This window comes from Rana temporaria, chromosome 6 (genome assembly GCF_905171775.1).
Source record: "Rana temporaria chromosome 6, aRanTem1.1, whole genome shotgun sequence".
Lineage (NCBI taxonomy): Eukaryota > Metazoa > Chordata > Amphibia > Anura > Ranidae > Rana > Rana temporaria.
The window spans coordinates 193,412,673-193,434,543 of NC_053494.1; the positions used below are offsets into that span (position 1 = coordinate 193,412,673).

The following is a 21,871-nucleotide window of genomic DNA, read 5'->3' on the forward strand; positions in this document are numbered from 1 at the left end:
CACCACATTAAAGAGGAAATAAACTCTTGAGCTGTGCCCAAAAAGGCGGGCTGAGGGTAGAGGACTAGTCACCAGTATTGTCTCCAGCTGCACTTTACCAATTACTGACTTTCCATGTCTTATTCTGCACCATGTCTCTGTGCGGAGGCAGCCATCTTGGTAGAGGCAGGGCTTTGCTTCCTCATGTCAGTGCCTCTAGAAAGGACAACAGTGTGCAGCACAACAGTGACATCACCAAATCTCACTCCAAATCATCTGAAACTAGTGATCAAAGGTAGCAGTGCCTTAGATCTCATATATACAACGATGGGGCTGTAGGCAGAGGAGTGCCAAGGCACACTGACATATCAGGAAGTTCAAATTTATTAAACAAAATTCAAGACAAAAAATAAAAATTTTCATTTAGGGTCACTATATAAAATGTATGAGATTCTGGAGTGGTTTGTAAGTGAAACTGTTTTACTGGTGACACATGAAATGCCACAGGGGGAAGATTAGGGCATTCCAGGGATAGGCTCCTTTTGGCTTCAAGGTGTGACCACATAGGTACATGTATTAGACCACCTACAAACAAGATAATTCTAGGGTGGCAAGTCCCCTTTAAGTGATTTGAAAAATATTCCATATTCACTCAAATACAACCAACTGTTGTTTATAATTCTTAATGTCAAGATACTGAAGTGGAAAAAAAAAAACAGTCACATGATAGTCAATCAGTAGAATGAAAAATAAATCAAAACTGCATTTTGCCAATCTGTACAGTGGGACATATTGGAATGTCACAGCCAATACTCTTTGGCTCGTGTGGTATTTTGCAAATGGAGCCAAAAACCGTAGCAAACTTCATTCCCTGACAATATCTGATATTTTAAGTACAAAAATATTGTATATTTTGATAATTAACTGAATAGATCATATAACATTAAGTCAAAATATTACGCTCTAGTCAATATTGTTTAAAAAGACATTTCTTTGATTTTGACCCAGACATTATCAACATACGAAATTTGGAGTTCCAAGAAATAATACATATTAATGACTACATTTTATAACTGGGATTCTCATTGTGTATGTCCGAAATTTGCTGGACAATATATTTCTTAATTTGCTTACTCAGATATTTCTATCTATAAAAAGATGCTAGTAGCTTGATACACCAGTTGGTGTCTAAGGCCGCGTACACACGACCGAGAAACTCGACGGGCAAAACACATAGTTTTGCTCGTCGAGTTCCTTGTTCGGCTGTCAAAAAACTCGTCAAGCCAAATGTTCCCATTGCCCAACGAGGAAATAGAGAACTTGCTCTCTTTTTGGCTCGACGAGTTTCCCGACGGGTTTCTCGGCGAAAAGTGAACACACGACCGGTTTTCTCGGCAGAATACGTCTCCCATCGAGTTTCTTGCTGAATTCTGCCGAGAAAACCGGTCGTGTGTACGGGGCCTAACTTCTCCAGGACTTCATCTGTAAACTCGGATCTGATCTCTCAATCTTTGTTTCCAGCTCTACCCACATAAAAAAAAAAAAAAAAGTTGGGAAAGGGATGAAGATAAAGGTTAAAGGAGTTGTAAAGGAAAAAAAAAAATGTTTGCTGAAATGACTGTTTACAGGGTATAGAGACTATGGCCTGGATTCACAAAGCACTTGCGCCGACGCATCTCAAGATACGCCGCGTAAGTGCAAATGTGCGCCGCTGTATCTGTGCGCCGGACCCACAAACTAAGATACGCCTAAAAACAGGCTTCATCCCGCCGACGTAACTTGCCTACGCCGGCGTAGCATGGGCGCATATTTAGGCTGGACGCATGTGGCGCTCCCATTGATTTTCTATTCAAATATGCAAATGAGGGAGAGACTGATGTCTGCCACTGGTGGGAGAAGGCCGGAACTATGAGCAGCCTGACGCCTGCAGCTGGTAGTAGTAACCAGTAACTCAGGTGCAGACTATTCTCTGAAGACGTGAGGAGGAACCAGGGTCTTGTGTCTAGCCTGATGCCTGCACCTGGTAGGAGGAACCAGGCACTCATGTCTAGCTGGATGCCTGCAGTTGATAGAGGAAAAAATGAATGATCCTGGACTGCCGCACTCTGATTTATTGAAACAAAATAAACAAAGGATAAAATCCAAAGTTGTATGACATCCAAAAATTCATGCAACACTGCAATCAATAGAAGTAGGTGGACACAGGGGACAAAAGGCTAACATGTTTCACATAGATGCTTAGAGTGCGGCAGTCCAGGATCATTTCTCTTTTCCACGGATCAGCGCAGAGTCTGCACCTGTTAGTGCTACAGGGCGGGAGCACAGCATAGGTCGCAGGGCTTGGAGCGGTACTTTTTTTCCCATCAGTTAATGGAGGAACCAGGAACTTAAGTGCAGACTGATGCCTGGAGCTGGTAGGAGGATAGGGACTCGTATCTAGCCTGATGCCCGCACCTGGTAGGGGGAACCAGGAACTCATGTCTAGCATGATGCCCGCACCTGGTAGGGGGAACCAGGCACTCATGTCTAGCATGATGCCCGCACCTGGTAGGGGGAACCAGGAACTCATGTCTAGCATGATGCCCGCACCTGGTAGGGGGAACCAGGAACTCATGTCTAGCATGATGCCCGCACCTGGTAGGGGGAACCAGGAACTCATGTCTAGCATGATGCCCGCACCTGGTAGGGGGAACCAGGCACTCATGTCTAGCCGGATGCCCGCACCTGGTAGGGGGAACCAGGCACTCATGTCTAGCCGGATGCCCGCAGTTGATGGAGGAACCAGGAACTTAAGTGCAGACTGATGCCTGGAGCTGGTAGGAGGATAGGGACTCATATCTAGCCTGATGCCTGCACCTGGTAGGGGGAACCAGGAACTCATGTCTAGCATTATGCCCGCACCTGGTAGGGGGAACCAGGAACTCATGTCTAGCATGATGCCCGCACTTGGTAGGGGGAACCAGGAACTCATGTCTAGCATGATGCCCGCACCTGGTAGGGGGAACCAGGCACTCATGTCTAGCCGGATGCCCGCAGTTGATGGAGGAACCAGGAACTTAAGTGCAGACTGATGCCTGGAGCTGGTAGGAGGATATGGACTCATATCTAGCCTGATGCCTGCACCTGGTAGGGGGAACCAGGAACTCATGTCTAGCATTATGCCCGCACCTGGTAGGGGGAACCAGGAACTCATGTCTAGCATGATGCCCGCACCTGGTAGGGGGAACCAGGCACTCATGTCTAGCCGGATGCCCACAGTTGATGGAGGAACCAGGAACTTAAGTGCAGACTGATGCCTGGAGCTGGTAGGAGGATATGGACTCATATCTAGTCTGATGCCTTCACCTGGTAGGAGGAACCAGGATTCCAGGAACTCATATCTAGCCTGATGCCTGCGGTTGGTGGTGGAACCAAAAACTTAGGCAAAGACTGATGCATGCAGTTGCTGGTAGAAGCCAGGGAAACAAATTTCATGTGAATATAATTTTTTGGTGGAATGACCTTTAAATAATTATTTTAACATTTCAAAATATAAGCATGTGTTCCATTACTGATACTTATGTAGCTTGTACAAAACCTGCGGTGTTATAAATTGCTGTTTGAAATATCCTAATTGTTGGATTTCTGTGCAGGCACGCTGGACAATGAAAGAGCCACCTGTTAATTGCTAACAATGTGGCATTTGTTGCTCGGTGCCAATATTACAGAAGTCGCTTTTGGCTCTCTTATTATGTAGCACATGAGTCTGTGATTGTATAAAAATCCAAATTGTGGAAAACACTTTATTTATTCCACTAAATCTCCTCTATATTAATGTTTATGGCACCATTCATTTATTTGAAATTTACTCTGATGGTGACAGATGTACATTTAAATAAATACTGTATACAATTTTTTTTTTTTCATAATCAAGTGTCCTTAATTAAAGGAGAAGTACGGTCAAGTTAGAAATTGTCAATAAACTCACAATAATATCACGTAATATGCGCCAGTACATTCTCTCTTATCATTGTAGCGGTGCCTGTATTCTTGGCAAAAATAATTTTGGAGTGCTGCATGTTTGTACGCCATTTATTTGGGTGTTTTCAGGCTTAGGGCCCCTTTCACACTGGGGCGGGAGGTGCGGTGGCGGTAAAGTGCCGTGATTTACCGTAGGAATTGCGGCGGTATTCGGCTGCTAGTGGTGCGGTTTTACCCCCCGCTAGCGGCCGAAAATGGGTTAATACCGCAGACAATGTGCCTCTGCAGAGGTGCATTGCCGGCGGTAAAGCCGCGCTGTCCCATTGATTTCAATGAGCAGAAGTGGTGGAGGAGCGACAAACACACCGCTCCTTCACCGCTCCAAAGATGCGGCTAGCAGGACTTCTTGAGTGGTCTTGCTAGCGCACCGCTCCAGTGTGAAAGCCCGAGGGCTTTCGCATTGGAGAAACAGCAGCCGCTGTTTAGGGTCGGTTTGCAGGCACTGGGCCGGATTCACAAAGAGTTACGCCGGCGTATCAGTAGATACACCGACGTAACTCCGAATCTAAGCCCGTCGTAAGTTTAAGTGTATGCTCAAACTGAGATACACTTAAACATGCCTGCGCCGTCGTATCTCAGGATGAAATATTTACGCTGGCCGCTAGGTGGCGCTTCCATTGAGTTCGACGTAGAATATGCAAATGAGTCATTACGCCGATTCACGAACGAACGAATGCCCGTCGCAGTAAAGATACGCCGTTTTCGTAAGACATACGCCACGTAAAGATAAACCTGCCCCCTAAGTGGGGTATCCAATGTTAAGTATGGCCGTCGTTCCCGCGTCGCAATTTGAAAATTTTACGTCGTTTGCGTAACTCGTCCGTGAATGGGGCTGGACGCCATTTACGTCCACGTCAAAACCAATGACGTCCTTGCAACGTCATTTAAAGCAATGCACGCCGGGATATTTTAGGGATGGCGCATGCACAGTTCGTTCAGCGCGGGGACGCGCTTCATTTAAATGAAACACGCCCCCTACCCGCCGAATTTGAATTCCGCCGGGTGATTTACGCTACGCCGCCGCAACTTTACAGGCAAGTGCTTTGTAAATAAAGCACTTGCCTGATAAACTTGCGGCGACGTAACGTAAATCAAATACGTTACGCCCGCCCACAAATACGCCCATCTACGTGAATCTGGCCCACTATTTTTAGCGCAATAGCGCCTGTAAACTGCCCCAGTGTGAAAGGGGTCTAACTGTTGCTTTAGACAATGGAAAGCCAGTTACTAGGAGGAAGAAAGGCAGGAGACCAAACAAAAAATGCATGTTACCTGGATTTTTAAGCATTACGTGCATTTTTAACCACTTGCCCACTGGGCACTCATACCCCCTTCCTAACCGGGCCAACTTTCATCTTTCCGTGCTCTCACATTTTGAATGACAATTACTCAGTCATGCAACACTGTACCCATATGATTTTTGTTGTCCTTTTGTTCACACTAATAGAGCTTTCTTTTGGTGGTATTTAATCATAAATAAACATAAATGTTTCTGTTATAAAATTTTGCAAAATTAGTAATTTTTCTTCATAAATATTGGCCAAAATTTTGGCCAAAAGATATATTTGGTAGAAATTACCCAAATGTATATTAATAGAATAAATAATTAATAATGTAAATCCTGTATAATAAATAATAATATTATTTGGTCTTTGTGAAGCTTATAGGGCCAGATCCATGAATCCCGGGCGCAACTTAACTTTTCGGATTTAAGTTACACCGCCGCAATTTTTCCAAGTTAGTGCCCGATCCACAAAGCACTTACCTGGAAATTTGCGGCGGTGTATCCTAAATCCGGCCGGCGCAGGGCGGGCCAATTCAAAAGGGGCGAGTCCCATTTAAATTAGGCGCGCTCCCGCGCTGGACGTACTGCGCATGCTCCGTTTCCAAACTCCAGCCGTGCTTTGCACGGCGTCACGTCATTTTTTCGAACGGCGACGCGCGTAGCGTAATTCCGTATTCCCGGACGGCTTACGCAAACGACGTTGATTTTTAAATTTCGACGCGGGAACGACGGCCATACTTTAGACAGCAATACACTTGCTGACTAAAGTTAGGGCAGCAAAAAAAAAGTGTAAATTTGCGACGGGAAACTATACTAGCGGCGACGTAGCGAACGTGAAAAACCGTCGTGGATCGCCGTAACTCCTAATTTGCATACCCGACGCTGGTTTACGACGCAAACTCCCCCCAGCGGCGGCCGCGGTACTGCATCCTAAGATCCGACAGTGTAAAACAATTACACCTGTCGGATCTTATGGCTATCTATGCGGAACTGATTCTATGAATCAGTCGCATAGATAGAAACAGAGATACGACGGAGTATCAGGAGAAACGCAGTCGTATCTCTTTTGTGGATCTGCCCATAGAGTCTACAAACTATGGTGCCAATCATTGAAAATTGATCACATCTGATCACACCTGTGTACTTGCACACCCAGCCCATCAGTTTCACCTATCAGTGCCCATCAGTGCCACCTATCAGTGCCCACCAGTTCAGCCTCATCAGTGTCCATCAGTGCAGCCTATCAGTGCCCATCAGTGCCCATTAGTGACACCTATCAGTGCCCATCAGTGCAGCCTCATCAGTGCCCATCAGTGACACCTATCAGTGCCCATCAGTGCAGCCTCATTAGTGCCCATCAGTGAAGGAGAAAAATTACCTGTTTTCAACATTTTATAACAAACTATGAAAAACTTTTTTTTTTCTCCAGATTTTCAGTCTTTTTTTCTTTGTTTAGCGAAAAATAAAAAACCCATTGGTGGTTAAATATCACTAAAAGAAAGCTCTATTTGAGGGAAAAAAATGATAAAAGTTTCATATGGTTAGAGTGTTGCATGACTGTGCAATTGTCATTCAAATGATGACAGCGCTGAAAGCTGAAAATTGGCCCCGGCAGGGAGGGGGCAAAAGTGACCGTTAGGCAGGTGTTAATGCAGCTTAAGTGCTAGTTTACGCTTGCTTCAAAACAAGGCTTCGGACAGGCTTTGTTAAAGCTCTCTGAATGCCAATCAAAGCCCCTGTCACTAAATAAAATGGATAGCTTCCTGTTTACACCTTGTGGTTGCTTTGCTCTGACTTCGCTTCAAAAAATTATACCCCATGTCGCTTTAATGGTGCTTCAAAGAGTCTTCAAAGCCTCCATAGAACTCTATGTCAAAGCTCGCTTGAAGAACCTGTGGCTTTTGAGAGGCTTTAATTCAGTTTTAGCTTTGCTTTGTTTTGGAGAAATTGCAGGTATGAGATATCCACATACAAACACAGAACATCTGTCAAGCTTCAACAAAGCTTCAAAGGAGCATCACGGAAGCAGCCCGACGCTTTACCAAAGCTTCATCGAAGCACCGCCGAAGCATCAAAAACACATCATAAAAGCATGTTGAAGCTGTAGGCGCTTTAATGTGTGGTAAAGCCAAAGCAAGTATAAATGAGCCCTAAAGGTGATAGGCCTTGTCCACGCGGCCAGACATGTCCGATGAAAACGGTCCGCGGACCGTTTTCATCGGACATGTCTGCTGGGAGGTTTTGGTCTGATGTGTGTACACACCATCAGACCAAATTCCCCGCGGACAGAAAACGCGGTGACGTGGCGACGACGTGGTGGCGACGATGACGCGGCGACGTGCGCGACCCAGGAAGTTCAATGCTTCCACGCATGCGTCGAATCAATTCGACGCATGCGCGGGATTTCGGGCCAGCGGACATGTCCGATGAGTCATACTGACCATCGGACATGTCTGACGGACAGGCTTCCAGCGAACATGTTTCTTAGCATGCTAAGAAACTTTTGTCCTCTGGAAACCTGTCCGCTAGGCCGGAAAACTGTCCGGTAGGCTCTACACACGGTCGGACATGTCCGCGGAAACTGGTCCGATGGACCAGTTTCAGCAGACATGTTCGGTCGTGTGTACAAGGCCTTACACTTTCATGAAAGGAAAGTCATGACACCATCACCTGGATCACCTGGACAGAGATATAAGAAAGTTTACATTTGCTATAAAACAAGGCTTCGGACAGGCTTTGGTAAAGCTCTCTGAACGTTAGTCAAAGCTCCTGTTACTAAATGAAATGGTTAGCTTACAGTCCTGTTTACACCTTGCTTTTGCTTTGCTTTTCTTCGGCTTTGCTTCAAAAATTATACCCCATGTCGCTTCAGTGGTGCTTCAAAGCATCTTCAAAGCCTCTATAGAAGTCTATAGCAAAGCTTGCTTGAAACCTCACTGAGCCTCACCGAAGCCTCATTGAAGCCTCATTGAAGCCCCACGAAACCCCACCAAAGCCCAACCAAAGGCTCATCGAAGCTTCACCAAAGCCCTACTGAAGCACCAAGCAAAAGCAAAGTGTAAACAGGACTGTAAGCTAACCATTTTATTTAGTGACAGGGGGCTGGATTCAGATACATTGGTGTATCTATCAGCCCGGCGTAACGTATCTGAGATATGTTACGCCGCTGTAACTTTGGGCGCAAGTTCTGTATTCAGAAAGAAGCCCTTATTTACAGCGGCGTAACGTATGTGTTGCGGCGTAGGGCCGCGTTATTCAATTAGGGATGTTGGGGGCGTGTTTTATTTAAATTGTACTTGACCCCGCATTTTTTACATTTTTTTTAATGGCGCATGCGCCGTCCGTAAAATATCCCAGTGTGCATTGCTCCAAATTACGTTGCAAGGACGTATTGGATTTGACGTGAACGTAAATGACGTACAGCCGTATTCGCGAATGACTTACGCAAACGATGTAAAATTTTCAAAATTTGACGCAGGAACGACGGCCATACTTAACATAGGATACGCCACACATACCCCTCATATAGCAGGGGTAACTTTACGTAGGAAAAAGCCGAACGCAAACGACGTAAAAAAAAGCGCCGGGCGGTCGTTCGTTTCTGAATCGGCGTAAATACTAATTTGCATATTCCTCGCGTAAACATACGGAAGCGCCACCTTGCGGCCAGCCTGAAAATGCAGCCTAAGATACGATGGTGTAAGTCACTTACACCTGTCGGATCTTAGGGATATCAATGCGCCTGATTCTCTGAATCAGGCGCATAGATACGACCGACCGCACTCAGAGATACGACGGTGTATCAGGAGATACGCCGTCATATCTCTTTTCTGAATCCGGCCCAGGGGCTTTAACTGGCGTTCTGAGAGCTTTTACAAAGCCTGTCCGAAGCCTTGTTTTGAAGCAAGTGTAAACTAGCCCTTATAGTTCCATCAGGCACAAATAATGGGGAAATCCTTGAATGCCATAAAGGAGTGTGTGCAAATATGCCACAATTTGAAAACATATCAGGCAATCCTGAACACTTACCCAGTGATTTCCTTTGCTCACTCTTCTTTTCTCTAATCCCTGGTCCTGGGTGTAACAGTTCTGAACTTGCGGATTTACGAATGCTTAGTCCCAGCAGTGGTTGTGGCCGCCTTGTTTCCTAAAAGACACAAACATTGTAGCAGGATTTTAAAAAGCAGAGAATCATGTGACAAAAAGCTGCAGTCCCACCCAGAAACGGATCTGGAAGCCTATTAAATCTAGCTGCATAAATGAAGGGGAACGGAAGGGACTATATAGCCATAGTACAGTTGCAATGCTCTCTATAAAACCTCTGCACTTCAGGCCCCGCTCACACCTGGGTGTAGCAGAAACGTGGGCAGAAAGTTAGTGCCCGTTCACACTACCGCGACTTGGGATCCGACTTGTGTCACCCCAAGTCGCGCGACCTGAGAAATTACATGGAAGTGAATGAGAGCCGTCTTAACCGCTTAACGACCGCCGCATGTACATATACGTCCACAGAATGGCACATACAGGCATATGGGCGTACATGTACGTCCCTGCCTTTACTCGGGTCAGGGGTCCGATCGGGACCCCCCCGCTACATGCGGTGGTCGGAAACCCGTGGGGAGCGATCTGGGACGAGGGCGTGGCTATTCATTTCTAGCCGCCCCCTCGCGATCGCTCCCCGGAGCTGAAGAACGGGGAGAGCCGTATGTAAACACGGCTTCCCCATACTTCACTGTGGCTCCTGCATCGATTGAGTCATCCCTTTTATAGGAAAGACCCAATTGATGACGTCAGACCTACAGCCACACCCCCCTACAGTTGTAAACACACACTAGGTGAACCCTAACTCCTTCAGCGCCCCCTGTGGTTAACTCCCAAACTGCAACTGTCATTTTCACAATAAACAATGCAATTTAAATGCATTTTTTGCTGTGAAAATGACAATGGTCCCAAAAATGTGTCAAAATTGTCCGAAGTGTCCGCCATAATGTCGCAGTCACGAAAAAAATCACTGATCGCCTCCATTAGTAGTAAAAAAATAATAATAATAAAAATGCAATAAAACTATCCCCTATTTTGTAAACGCTATAAATTTTGCGCAAACCAATCGATAAACGCTTATTGCGATTTTTTTTACCAAAAATATGTAGAAGAATACGTATCGGCCTAAACTGAGGAAAAAAACTATTTTTATATATGTTTTTGGGGGATATTAATTATAACAAAAAGTAAAAAATATTGCATTATTTTCAAAATTGTCGCTCTATTTTTGTTTATAGCGCAAAAAATTAAATACGCAGAGGTGATCAAATACCACCAAAAGAAAGCTCTATTTGTGGGGAAAAAAGGACGCCAATTTTGTTTGGGAACCACGTCGCACGACCGCGTAATTGTCAGTTAAAGCAAAGCAGTGCCGAATCGCAAAAACTGGCCTAGGCATTTAGCTGCCTAAAGGTCCGGGGCTTAAGTGGTTAATGCACACTACTGAAGTCGCTCCGACTTCAGAAAAGGTTCATGTACTACTTCAAGGCGACTTCTAGGCGACTTGTACCCATTGATTTCAATGGAAGTTGTCTCCAAAGTCGGATCACTGTCTAAACTGAAGCAACTTTACAGGAAGATAAAATAGTTTTCTCAGGCAAACCCCTCCCTCCCACAGAGCTGGTTATTGTTTGATTGGCCACTGGCAAAGTCGCCTGTCCTGGAGACGACTTGAAGTCGCGTTGTAAGCCGCTCCAAGTCCCGCTGAAGTCGCGCTGGAAGTCGTGTTGTAAGTCGCTCCAAGTGGCGCTGAAGTTATCTCGCAAAGTCGCGCTGGAAGTCGTGTTGCCCCTGTGTGAACCGGCACTTAGTTTCTGTCCATGTTTCTGTAAACCCGTGAAAAGCGCACAACGCGCTTGTGGTACCATTATTTCCTAATGGAACCCAAAACTGGGTAGCTGTTGCTCATTTTTCCACACAATTTCAACGCAACAAAACATGCAGAAAAAGCGCAAAGCAAAATGCCTTTTGCTCATGTTCAAAATTTGGTACATGAGCTTCTTTAGAGCGCTTTTCGGAGGCTGATTCAAATCAATGGTGCCAGTCCAAAAATGTGCTATAAAAACAGGCAAAAGCTCGAAAAACTCAATGCTTTCACTCAAGTGTGAATGTGGCCTCAATGTTTGACTATTTGTTGCTTTGTGTTGTTTTGTAAACCTTCACCACAGTTACACTTTTTTTCTTTTAATAAATCTTAGGCAGCATGTTGCTTAAATTTTCTATGGCGCATAAATCCAGATTTTCTATGTTTGTTACTATAACAAAAAAATTGGTAGTTATTTTCCATTGCGGTTAATGAATCAATGGAAACAATTAAAAAGTATTATTTTTATAGAGAAAAAGATGAGTTTATAACATTCTTTTGCGCACAGTTGGGAACTTGTTTTTAGTTATAAAATCACATTTATTTTTTTCTCACAATGATTAAAAAGTGGACATAAAAGGATAAAAAATAAAGTAAGGGAATAAGACAGGCTGGGGGTAATTCCTTAGGGAAAAGCTGACAATTTTCTAGATAATAGAAAAAATCTTTTAGCAAAACTCTCATGCAACATAAGAATTACTAGGGGCCAGATTCTGAAAGGACTTACGATGGCGCAGCGCCATGTACGCCATCGTAAGTCCTAATCCGACCCGTCGTATCTATGCACCTGATTCTTAGAATCAGTTACGCATAGATATCCATTAGATCTGACAGGTGTAAGTCTCTTACGCCATCGGATCTTAACTGCATTTTTTTGTTGACCGCTAGGTGGCGCTTCCGTCGAATTCCGCGTTGAGTATGCAAATTATCTAGATAAGCGAATTCCCGAACGTACGCGCGGCCGACACAGTAAAGTTACGACGTTTACGTTAGGCTTTTCCCCGGCGTATAGTTGCCCCTGCTATATGAGGCATAAGTGCGGCGTACCAATGTTAAGTATGGCCGTCGTTCCCGCGTCGAAATTTGAAAAAGTTATGTCGTTTGCGTAAGTTGTCCGTAAATGGGTCTGGACGTCATTTACGTTCACGTCGAAACCAATGACGTCCTTGCGGCGTACTTTGGAACAATGCACACTGGGAAATTCCACGGACGGTGCATGCGCCTTTCCGCAAAAACGTCAATCATGTCGGGTCACAGTAGTTTTACATAAAACATGCCCCCTGATCCAAATTTGAATTAGGCGGGCTTACGCCGGCCGATTCACGCTACGCCGCCGCAACTTACGGAGCAAGTGCTTTGAGAATACAGCACTTGCCCGTCTAAGTTGCGGAGGCGTAACGTAAATCGGATACGTTACGCCCGGGCAAAGATACGCCACTGACTGAGAATCTGGCCCTAAGTTTTAACGTGATTACAAAAAGTGCAAGGCAATGGATGAAGTGAAAATTCCATATCAGCCGCATAATTCTTGAAGTAGGAATGGATTTGCTTTATCAGTAAACCGATCAGATTGTGATAAGGCACAGGATCTCCACTGAGCAAAAAAACAGGGAGTCTCCAAACAGGTGGCCCAGATTTAAAGACTCACTTCAAATTCACTGTCAGATTTAGTTTACAAATTTTTTATCATCAAATAATTTATATATAATTATAATAATAATTAATATATAATTTTATAAGAAATGATATACCATAACTTTAATTGCACTAAATGAAAGACCTCAATTGTTTGCAAACTGTTGTTTGTTATCTTTCTAACTGTTCTATATTATCTTTCTGTAAGCCAATAATAATATTAAAAGCTTTTGGACTCTCAGACCTTTCAATTGGCTCTCTCATTAGAATTTGTACACGCACCTTGATGACACTGACTTACCGTATATACTCGAGTATAAGCCGTCCGGAATATAAGCCAAGGCACTTAAAGGGGTTGTAAAGGTTCGTTTACTGTGAAAATGACAATTGCAGTTTGGGAGTTAACCACTAGGAAGCGCTGAAGGGGTTAAGTGTGACCTCATATGTGTTTCTAACTGTAGGGGGCGGGGCTGGACATGTGACGTCATTGATCGTGCTTCCCTATATCAGGGAACACACGATCAATGACAGCGCCACAGTGAAGAACGGGGAAGCTGTGTTTACACACAGCTCTACTCGTTTTTCAGCTCCGGGGACCAATCGCGGGACTCCAGTGGAGATCGGGTCTGCGGGTCCCGCGGCTGTGGTGACGGAGCTTCAGACCGGGTCGCGGGTGAGCACCACGGGCGCACGCCCACGACCCACGGCTGGGCACTTAAAGAGGACATACAGGTACGTGCTTGTGCCCAGCCGTGCCATTCTGCCGATGTATATGTGCAGTAAGTGGGTAAGCTAGTGCATTGTTGGTTCACTTACCTTTTCCTTCGATTTCCCTTCTAAATGTTTTTTTCTTTGTTTTCTTTGTGTGCATTTCTCACTTCCTGTTCCTCCTCAATAAGCTGTTCTGAATGACTTTCCACCGCTCGGATGATGGTGGAAAGCTTACTGAGGAGAAACAGGAAGTGAGAAATTCAGACAAAGAAAACAAACATTTAGAAGGGAAATCGAAGAAAAGGTAAGTGAACCAACAATGCACTAGCTTAAAGGAACCTATTTATAAAATAAAAAACTAACCTTTACAACCCCTTTAAGTTTACCACAAAAAACTGGGAAAACGTATTGACTCGCTGTGTAAATGTGGTCCCAAAATAGTATCAAAAGTGTCCGATGTGTCCACCATAATGTCGTAGTCATGATAAAAATCGCTGATTGCCGCCATTACTAGTAAAAAAAAATATAGCTTTTTCTTTCAAAATTGTCGCTCTATTTTTGTTTATAGCACAAAAAATAAAAACCACAGAGGTGATCAAATACCACCAAAAGAAAGCTCTATTTGTGGGAAAAAAAGGACGCCAATTTTGTTTGGGAGCCACGTCGCACACGACCACGCAATTGTCTGTTAAAGCAATGTAGTGCCGAATCACAAAAACTGGCCGGGTCCTTTACCTGCCTAAAGGTCCAGGTCTTAAGTGGTTAAAAGACATGTACTGAGAGGAAAATGCATTGCTGACTGGCTTCTAAAAATACTAGTTAACTGGAGGTTTTTTTCTGATTCTCGGACTTTACACAAGTATAGGGATAAGGAATGCTGACTGCTTTCTGATTTCCATTTGCTGCACACTTGTGCCAGGTTGGTGACTCAGATGTCCTGAAGCCACAGACAGTCAGGCTACTAACATTTTCAGATATATACAGATCAGGAATAGCAGCCTCTATAGCCTTTCTTAACCTTTTTAACACTGAGGGACCCTTAAAATAACTTTCCGGTCTCAGGGAACCCCTGCTAAAAATGACTATATCTACAACTCATAATACATTAGTGTGCTGGTCAGTGGGAAGAATGCTTAATAAATGGGCTTCTCAAAAATATCAATAAGTGAGTCTTCTCTAATGCAATACCCAGTTGCCGACCACCCTATAGCAGCCTTACTGCTACCAGGTGGCCGCTCTGTGCAGAATCACATATATTTATATATATATGGGTAAAGGGCACCCTGATTCTGCTGTGATTAGTCACAGCAGAAGCTGATCAGCAGGTGCCACCCATGGATGACTGCCAGCACCTTCTGATCAGCGAGGAGACGCCCTTATGTAAACAATGCAGAGCTCTGTCCTGTCAGCGGGGATGTGCTGGATTCTTTTCCCCTGCAAAGCAGGGAATAAAATCCAGCCTATCCCTTAGTGAAAGCAGCACACGTAACCTGATTGGCTGAAGTGTCATCGAGGGCGGGAGAAGACATCGAGGGACAGTGGAAGGAGGATGGCTGACCCCAGAAAGGTAAGTTCCGGGCGGGGGCAATCTGGCAGCATTTTACAGGGTGCATTGGTGACAATTCATGGGCACAGTGGTGACAATTGATGGCACAGTGGCTGCAATTGGCATGGCACAGTGGTTACAATTGATGGGCACAGTGGTGACAATTGATGGGCACAGTGGCGACAATTGATGGGCACAGTGGTAACAATTGATGGCACAGTGGCAACAATTGATGGCATGGCACAGTGGTGACAATAGATGGCACAAAGGCGACAATTGATGGCACAGTGGCTGTGTTTGATGGCATGGCACAGTGGCGACAATTGATGGCACAGTGGCTGCGTTTGATGGCATGGGACAGTGGTGACAATTGATGGGCAAAGTGGTAATAAATTATGGCACAGTGGCTGCATTTGATGGCATGGCATGGCAACAATTGATGGCACAGTGGCGACAATTGATGGCATGGCACAGTGGCGACAATTGACGGCACAGTGGTGAAAATTGATGGCATGGCCCAGTGGTGACAATTGATGGCACAGTGGCGACATTTGATGGGCACAGTGGCTGCATTTGATGGCACAGTGGCGACAATTGATGGGCACAGTGGCTGCGTTTGATGGGCACAGTGGCTGCGTTTGATGGGCACACTGGCTGCAATTGATGGGCACAGTGGCTGCAATTGATGGGCACGGTGAAGATGCAATTGTTTTGTTTTTTTCCCCAAACATTTTGAGCACCAGCCGCTACTGCTTTAGACTCAAACTACCAGCACAAAGAAGGATAGTCTACCCCAATGTTTCTCAACTCCAGTCCTCAAGTACCCACAACAGGTCAGGTTTTCAGGCTTTCCATTATTTTGCACAGGTGATTTGATCAGTTTCACTGCCTTAGTAATTACCACAGCCGTTTAATCTGAGGGAAATCCTGAAAACATGACCCGTTGGGGGTACTTGAGGACTGGAGTTGAGAAACAGTGTCAACTTGGGTAAGAAGGGGGTGGCACAAAACTGTTTGCCTGGGAGGGGACAGAAAGCATAACAAAGTTCTGGAGACGGAATGAACATCATGGAAGGTGATGGTGATCAAAGTGCAGCCATGAAACCAGTCATATTTGTGCAAATGACTTGAGATTGATTATGGAGTACTATACATGGCAAATCATCCTCACACTCTACACTGCTTCACGGAAAATTCCAATAAATCTGCAATTCGGCCAGAGTAATGGAAGTTTTTGTACCGCAAACCTTTAATAAAAATGAGATGTTCTCACATACGCGCCATTTAGCCTCCTTTAAAATACCAAACAAATGACTAATCCTCCAAGTAATCCAAATATAATTATTTCATTATTGATGGTGAGCTCTGTTTGTTTTCGTCTGCATGTCTGTCATTTTGGCTATTCACTAAAGCACATAAACAGGCAAGACATCTGAAAGCGTAAAATAAAGGTAACAAACGCATGCATACCAAACTGTCAATTGCATTTTGGATGGCGTGGAACCATTCTTTTATGGTGATGTCTACATCCGACTGCAGAAGGATTTCACTTCCTGACAGTGTTGTGATCTGCGGAGAGAAATGTATTGTAAGCGAGTGTTGAAAGATTATTTATTGATACTAAACAAGGTTCGTCCGTGGGAATTCAATTGTACCCATATTAATGAGAGAGGTTTAACATATTAAAATGGACCTTTCATGGAAATGCGTGGTCCGCTTCTCTGGGATCCACCACCCCCTAATTAATTCATGCTAAGAAAAAGTCATAAAAAACATTCAGCCAGATTCAGGTATAATAGCCTATCTTTAGGCGGGCGTAGCGTATCTCAGATACACTGCACCGCCGTAAGTTTGAGCAGCAAGTTGTGTATTCACATAGAACTTGCGCTGAAACTTACGGCGGCGCAGTGTAACTGGGCCGGCGTAAGCCCGCCTAATTCAAAATAGGCTGGCTGGGGCCGTGTACTATGTAAAATAGTAGTGACCCCACGTTTTTGAAGTTTTTAACGAACGGCGCATGCGCCGTCCGTGGACATATCCCAGTGCGCATGCTCCAAATGACGTCGGCAAATCGTCATGCTTTCGACGTGAACGTAAATTACGTCCAGCCCTATTCGCGAACGACTTACGCAAACGACGTAAAAAATTCAAAATTCGACGCGGGAATGACGGCCATACTTATTATAGGATACGCCGCACATACCCCTCATATAGCAGGGGTAACTTCACGCCGGAAAAAGCCGAACGCAAACGACGTAAAAAAAAGCGTTGGGCGGTCGTTCGTTTCTGAATCGGCGTAAATACTAATTTGCATATTCCTCGCGTAAACATACGGAAGCGCCACCTAGCGGCCAGCCTGAAAATGCAGCCTAAGATACGACGGTGTAAGACACTTACACCTGTCGGATCTTAGGGATATCTATGCATAACTGATTCGCTGAATCAGGCGCATAGATACGGCATAGATACGACGCCGTCGTATCTCTTTTCTGAATCCGGCCCATTGAATATAAAGGGCCAGATTCAGAAAGATGCGCGCATCTTTCTGCTGGCGTAACGTATCAGAGATACGTTACGCCGCTGTAACTTTGGGCGCAAGTTCTGTATTCAGAAAGAACTTGCGCCCTTAGTTACGGCGGCGTAACGTATGTGTTGCGGCGTAAGGCCGCCTAATTCAAATGGGGATGTTGGGGTGTGTTTTATTTAAATTGTACTTGACCCCGCATTTCTGATGTATTTTTTGAACGGCGCATGCGCCGTCCGTAAAATATCCCAGTGTGCATTGCTCCAAATTACGCCGCAAGGACGTATTGGATTCGACGTGAACGTAAATGACGTAAAGCCGTATTCGCGAACGACTTACGCAAACGACGTAAAATTTCAAAACTCGGCGCGGGAACGACGCCCATACTTAACATTAGCTACGCCTCATATAGCAGGGGTAACTATACGCCGAAAAAAGCCTAACGTAAACGACGTAAAAAATTGCGCCGGCCAAACGCACGTTTCTGAATCGCCGTATCTACCTAATTAGCATATTCCTTGCGTAAACATACTGAAGAGCCACCTAGCGGCCAGCCTGAAAATGCAGCCTAAGATACGACGGTGTAAGGCACTTACACCTGTCAGATCTTAGGGAAATCTATGCGTAACTGATTCTCCGAATCAGGGGCATAGATACGACCTCCCGCACTCAGAGATACGACGGCGTATCAGGAGATACGCCGTCGTATCTCTGTTCTGAATCCAGCCCAAAATGTATAATATATTTGCCTTACACCACAATTTATAGCCACTTCCCGTAGGTTGTGCTGACAAACCCAGGCCTCACCGTGAGACCCTAAGAAAGCCAAGGATGGCAAATCTTGGGAGACAACACTCCAGCATTGTGATGGAGCGCGTTCACACAAGATTTGGGATTCTGAGCTTTCCCAGAACCCTGCAAGAAGGCCCAATGATATCACTCTTGTCTAGGTAAACCCTCAGGAAGTCGGGGGTGTAAGGTATTTAAAAATAAAATTAAAAAACATTTTTGTTTAAAGCGTTGAGGTATACAGTGGGGAAAATAATTATTTGATCACCTGTAGATTTTGTAAGTTTGCCCACTTACAAAGAAATGAAGGGTCTATAATTGTTATAATAGGTGTATTTTAAATAATAGAATAGAATAGACAGAATATCAACCAAAAATCCAGAAAAACTCATAAAACAAATGCTATAAATTAAGTTGCAGTTCAGTGAGTAAAATATTATTTGATCCCCACGCAAAACATGACTTAGTACTTGGTGGAGAAACCCTTGTAGGCAAGCACAGAGGTAAGACGTTTCTTGTAGTTGGTTATCGGGTTTGCACACAACTCTTCTTGTAGTTGGTGAAGATTTTGGATCACTCTTCTTTACAGATCTTCTCTAAATCCTTAAGGTTTCTTGGCTGTCTCTTATCAACTTAAAGTTTCAGCTCCCTCCATACATTTTCTATAGGACTAAGCATAGGTGTGCGCAGCCTGTAGCATTAGGGTGTGCACCTGAAAGCTCAAAAACACGGTACCGATCTCTCACTGTGTTCATTCAGAAAGGGAAGGGACCGGTAAATGACATTACCCCTTCCCCCACTCATCCTGAAATATCATGTGTGTGTGCCCACTGCAGTAGCCTATGGGAGAGGAGGGAAGTCAGTCATGCTGTTGGAGGGGGCACCGGGCAGCAGGGGGAATCTTCACTGCAGGGGGTGATTAGGGTGTGCCAGATTTTAGGTGCTGAAAGTGGTACAATTATTTTGCATGGAAATTTGCCATTTTACATTGTAGGCCTGTAATTCTTAGGAATAACTCACTTAAATCTGTCCAAACAAGAGTCTAGTAGGCATCCCAGGTATGATAAAGTTTGAAAAACAAAATTATAAATTATAATATAATAAATAACTATAAATAATTATAACAAATAATAATGTAATTATAATAAAAATTATTCAATAATGTAATCAAATCAAAAACACTGAAATTTGCTCAGTTGCAGAATTGTCGCTGTCATTACTTTTATTTTTTTATGACGAATTTCCCCACAAATCGCTATCGCACAATTCTGCAAGTGATTCTAATTTATTATCGCTGTTTTCTAGCTGCTCTAAAACCATTTTTGACATAAAGGGACACTTTTGGTTGCTATGGACAATCTCTAGTTTGCAGGCAGAAAGAACAGTTTTTATTACCGTATTTATCGGCGTATACCGCGCACTTTTTTGCCCTGAAAATCAGGGCAAAATCGTGGGTGCACAATATACGCCGATACCCACTTTCCCGCGCCGAGTTTGAATACTGCGCCGGCATATATCCAGCGCAGTACACTTGTGTATAGTCGGGCAGTCTCGGCTCCTCTCGCGCTCACGTCCTGGACGTACAGGACATGAGCGCGAGATTAGCCGAGCCTGCCCGACTATACACAAGTGTACTGCGCTCGGTATATGCCGGCGCAGTGTTCAAACTCGGCGCAGGAAAGCGGGAAACGAGCGGGGAGGACGCCGCAGAAGGAAGCCGGACCCGACGAAGAGGACACCCGAAGCCGCAGGCAGACGCCGGACCCGACGGGGCCGCCGATGGACGCCGCGCAAGACACCAAAACTGTAAGTACAAAAATTTCCACAGAAAATTTCCGATGGACGCCGCGCAAGACACCAAAACTGTAAGTACAAAAATTTACACAGGAATTTCAGGGCAACTTTAGGGGTGCGCGCTATACGCGGGAGCGCGCTATACCCCAATAAATACGGTATATAAAAGTACATGCAGAACACTGGGCAGACCACTAGGGACAAAGGGGGTGTGTATTTATTTCATACAGTTCTGTAATCTATAAGATTACAGTATACTGTATGTATTGTGTGTTTTTACTTTTTTGAATTTGGCGCCGATCTCCGCCCCCATGCGTTGTAACGTCGCAGGGAACGGAGCTCGGCGGCACACAGGCACTGTGTAAATCGAGCAAGGAGACAGCTCGCTCACACAGTGGGGAGGCATCGCAGAATCCAGGGGAGAAGGTACGTAAACTCTGCCTGTGAACACTGCAAGGCGATCCCGAGTCTGGCTCGGGGTTACCGCTTTTGCTTCTGAAATTCCACCCCGAGCCCGACTCAGGAATACCGCTGAGGCGGTTAATGCATAGGAAGCATTAGGGTGAAAAAACTTGAGAGTTTACAACCCCCTTAAGGTCTCTGACACAGAGATAGATCCAGCGTCATCCTCAGGGGCCCCTACAACAGGACTTTGCTGAAACATTCATCGGAAGATATTTCAAAAACTAACTATGTACACTCGGGTATATGTGCACAATTCTACAAGGACTCCTATCGGCCCTTTGCTGATAATATCTTATTGTACATTGAATGTATGTACAGTTATTAATCTTTTTTTTATATAAAGCTTGTATTATTTCTATATGCTTATGGTTAATGTTATTTACTGGTTGCAGTCATTGTTCTGTTTCCAATTACTTTGATTAGATTGCTGGTTAATTTCACAGGAAGGGATTCCCCTCTGTTCACAGAGGCCCTGTCCTGGGTGGAGGCACTGCCAACTCTTTTATCAATCCCACTTTTCCACTTAGCGAAGGCTCTGATTCTCTTATTTACCTACAGGTTTAGCACAATATCCTGTGTGAGGGGGGCCATCTGTCACAATCCTCCTCAAGAGATGACCACACCATCATCTTTAGAATGGTGGGAATAGAGCTGGGAGCCAGGGACAATATAACTACTGTGTGCATGTGCGGGAGTTATATTATCAGTATATTATCAGTGGCCGCCCACCCTTTGGAGTGACTGGGAACTCCAAAGAAGTGGTGGAGAAGATGTCTGCCCATCCTTTGCCCACATACTGGGGTGATTTACTAAAACTGGAGGGTGCAAAATCTGGTGCAGCTCTGCATAGAAACCAATCGGCTTCCAGTTTTTTTTTTTTTTATCAAAGCTTAACCACTTAAGGCCCCTTTCACACGGGGCGGATCAGTAATGATCCGCCCCGTGAACCTCTGCTTGCCATTGAACTTGCTCTCTTTTTTGCTCGTCGAGTTCCTCAACAGTTTCCTCGATGACAAACGTACACACGACCGGTTTCCTCTGTAAAAAAGCTCTGCCCTCTGTCGAAGTCGGAAGTGACGAAACGCATCAGGGCGTGGCTACAACAGCGCAACACGGAAGCCTTCCTGCGTTCCACAGCTGACCACTGTTATACCAACGTTACAAGCACTCGTGCGGCCCCTGGTGCTCAGAGGACGGCGGTGACAGCAGGGATTCCAG

The 21,871-nt window shown here is 44.9% G+C and overlaps 1 protein-coding gene across 1 annotated transcript in view; it reads right to left on the bottom strand.

Annotated features, from left to right (window-relative positions):
- ARHGAP15 (Rho GTPase activating protein 15) overlaps positions 1–21,871 on the bottom strand; it is a 721,117-nt gene that overhangs the window by 317,199 nt on the left and 382,047 nt on the right. Inside the window, exons 6-7 of the mRNA XM_040358038.1 lie at positions 16,552–16,650; positions 9,314–9,431 (exon numbers count right to left, since the gene is read on the bottom strand). Of these exons, the coding sequence (XP_040213972.1) occupies positions 9,314–9,431; positions 16,552–16,650 (217 nt within the window). The remainder of the gene's footprint in view (positions 1–9,313; positions 9,432–16,551; positions 16,651–21,871) is intronic.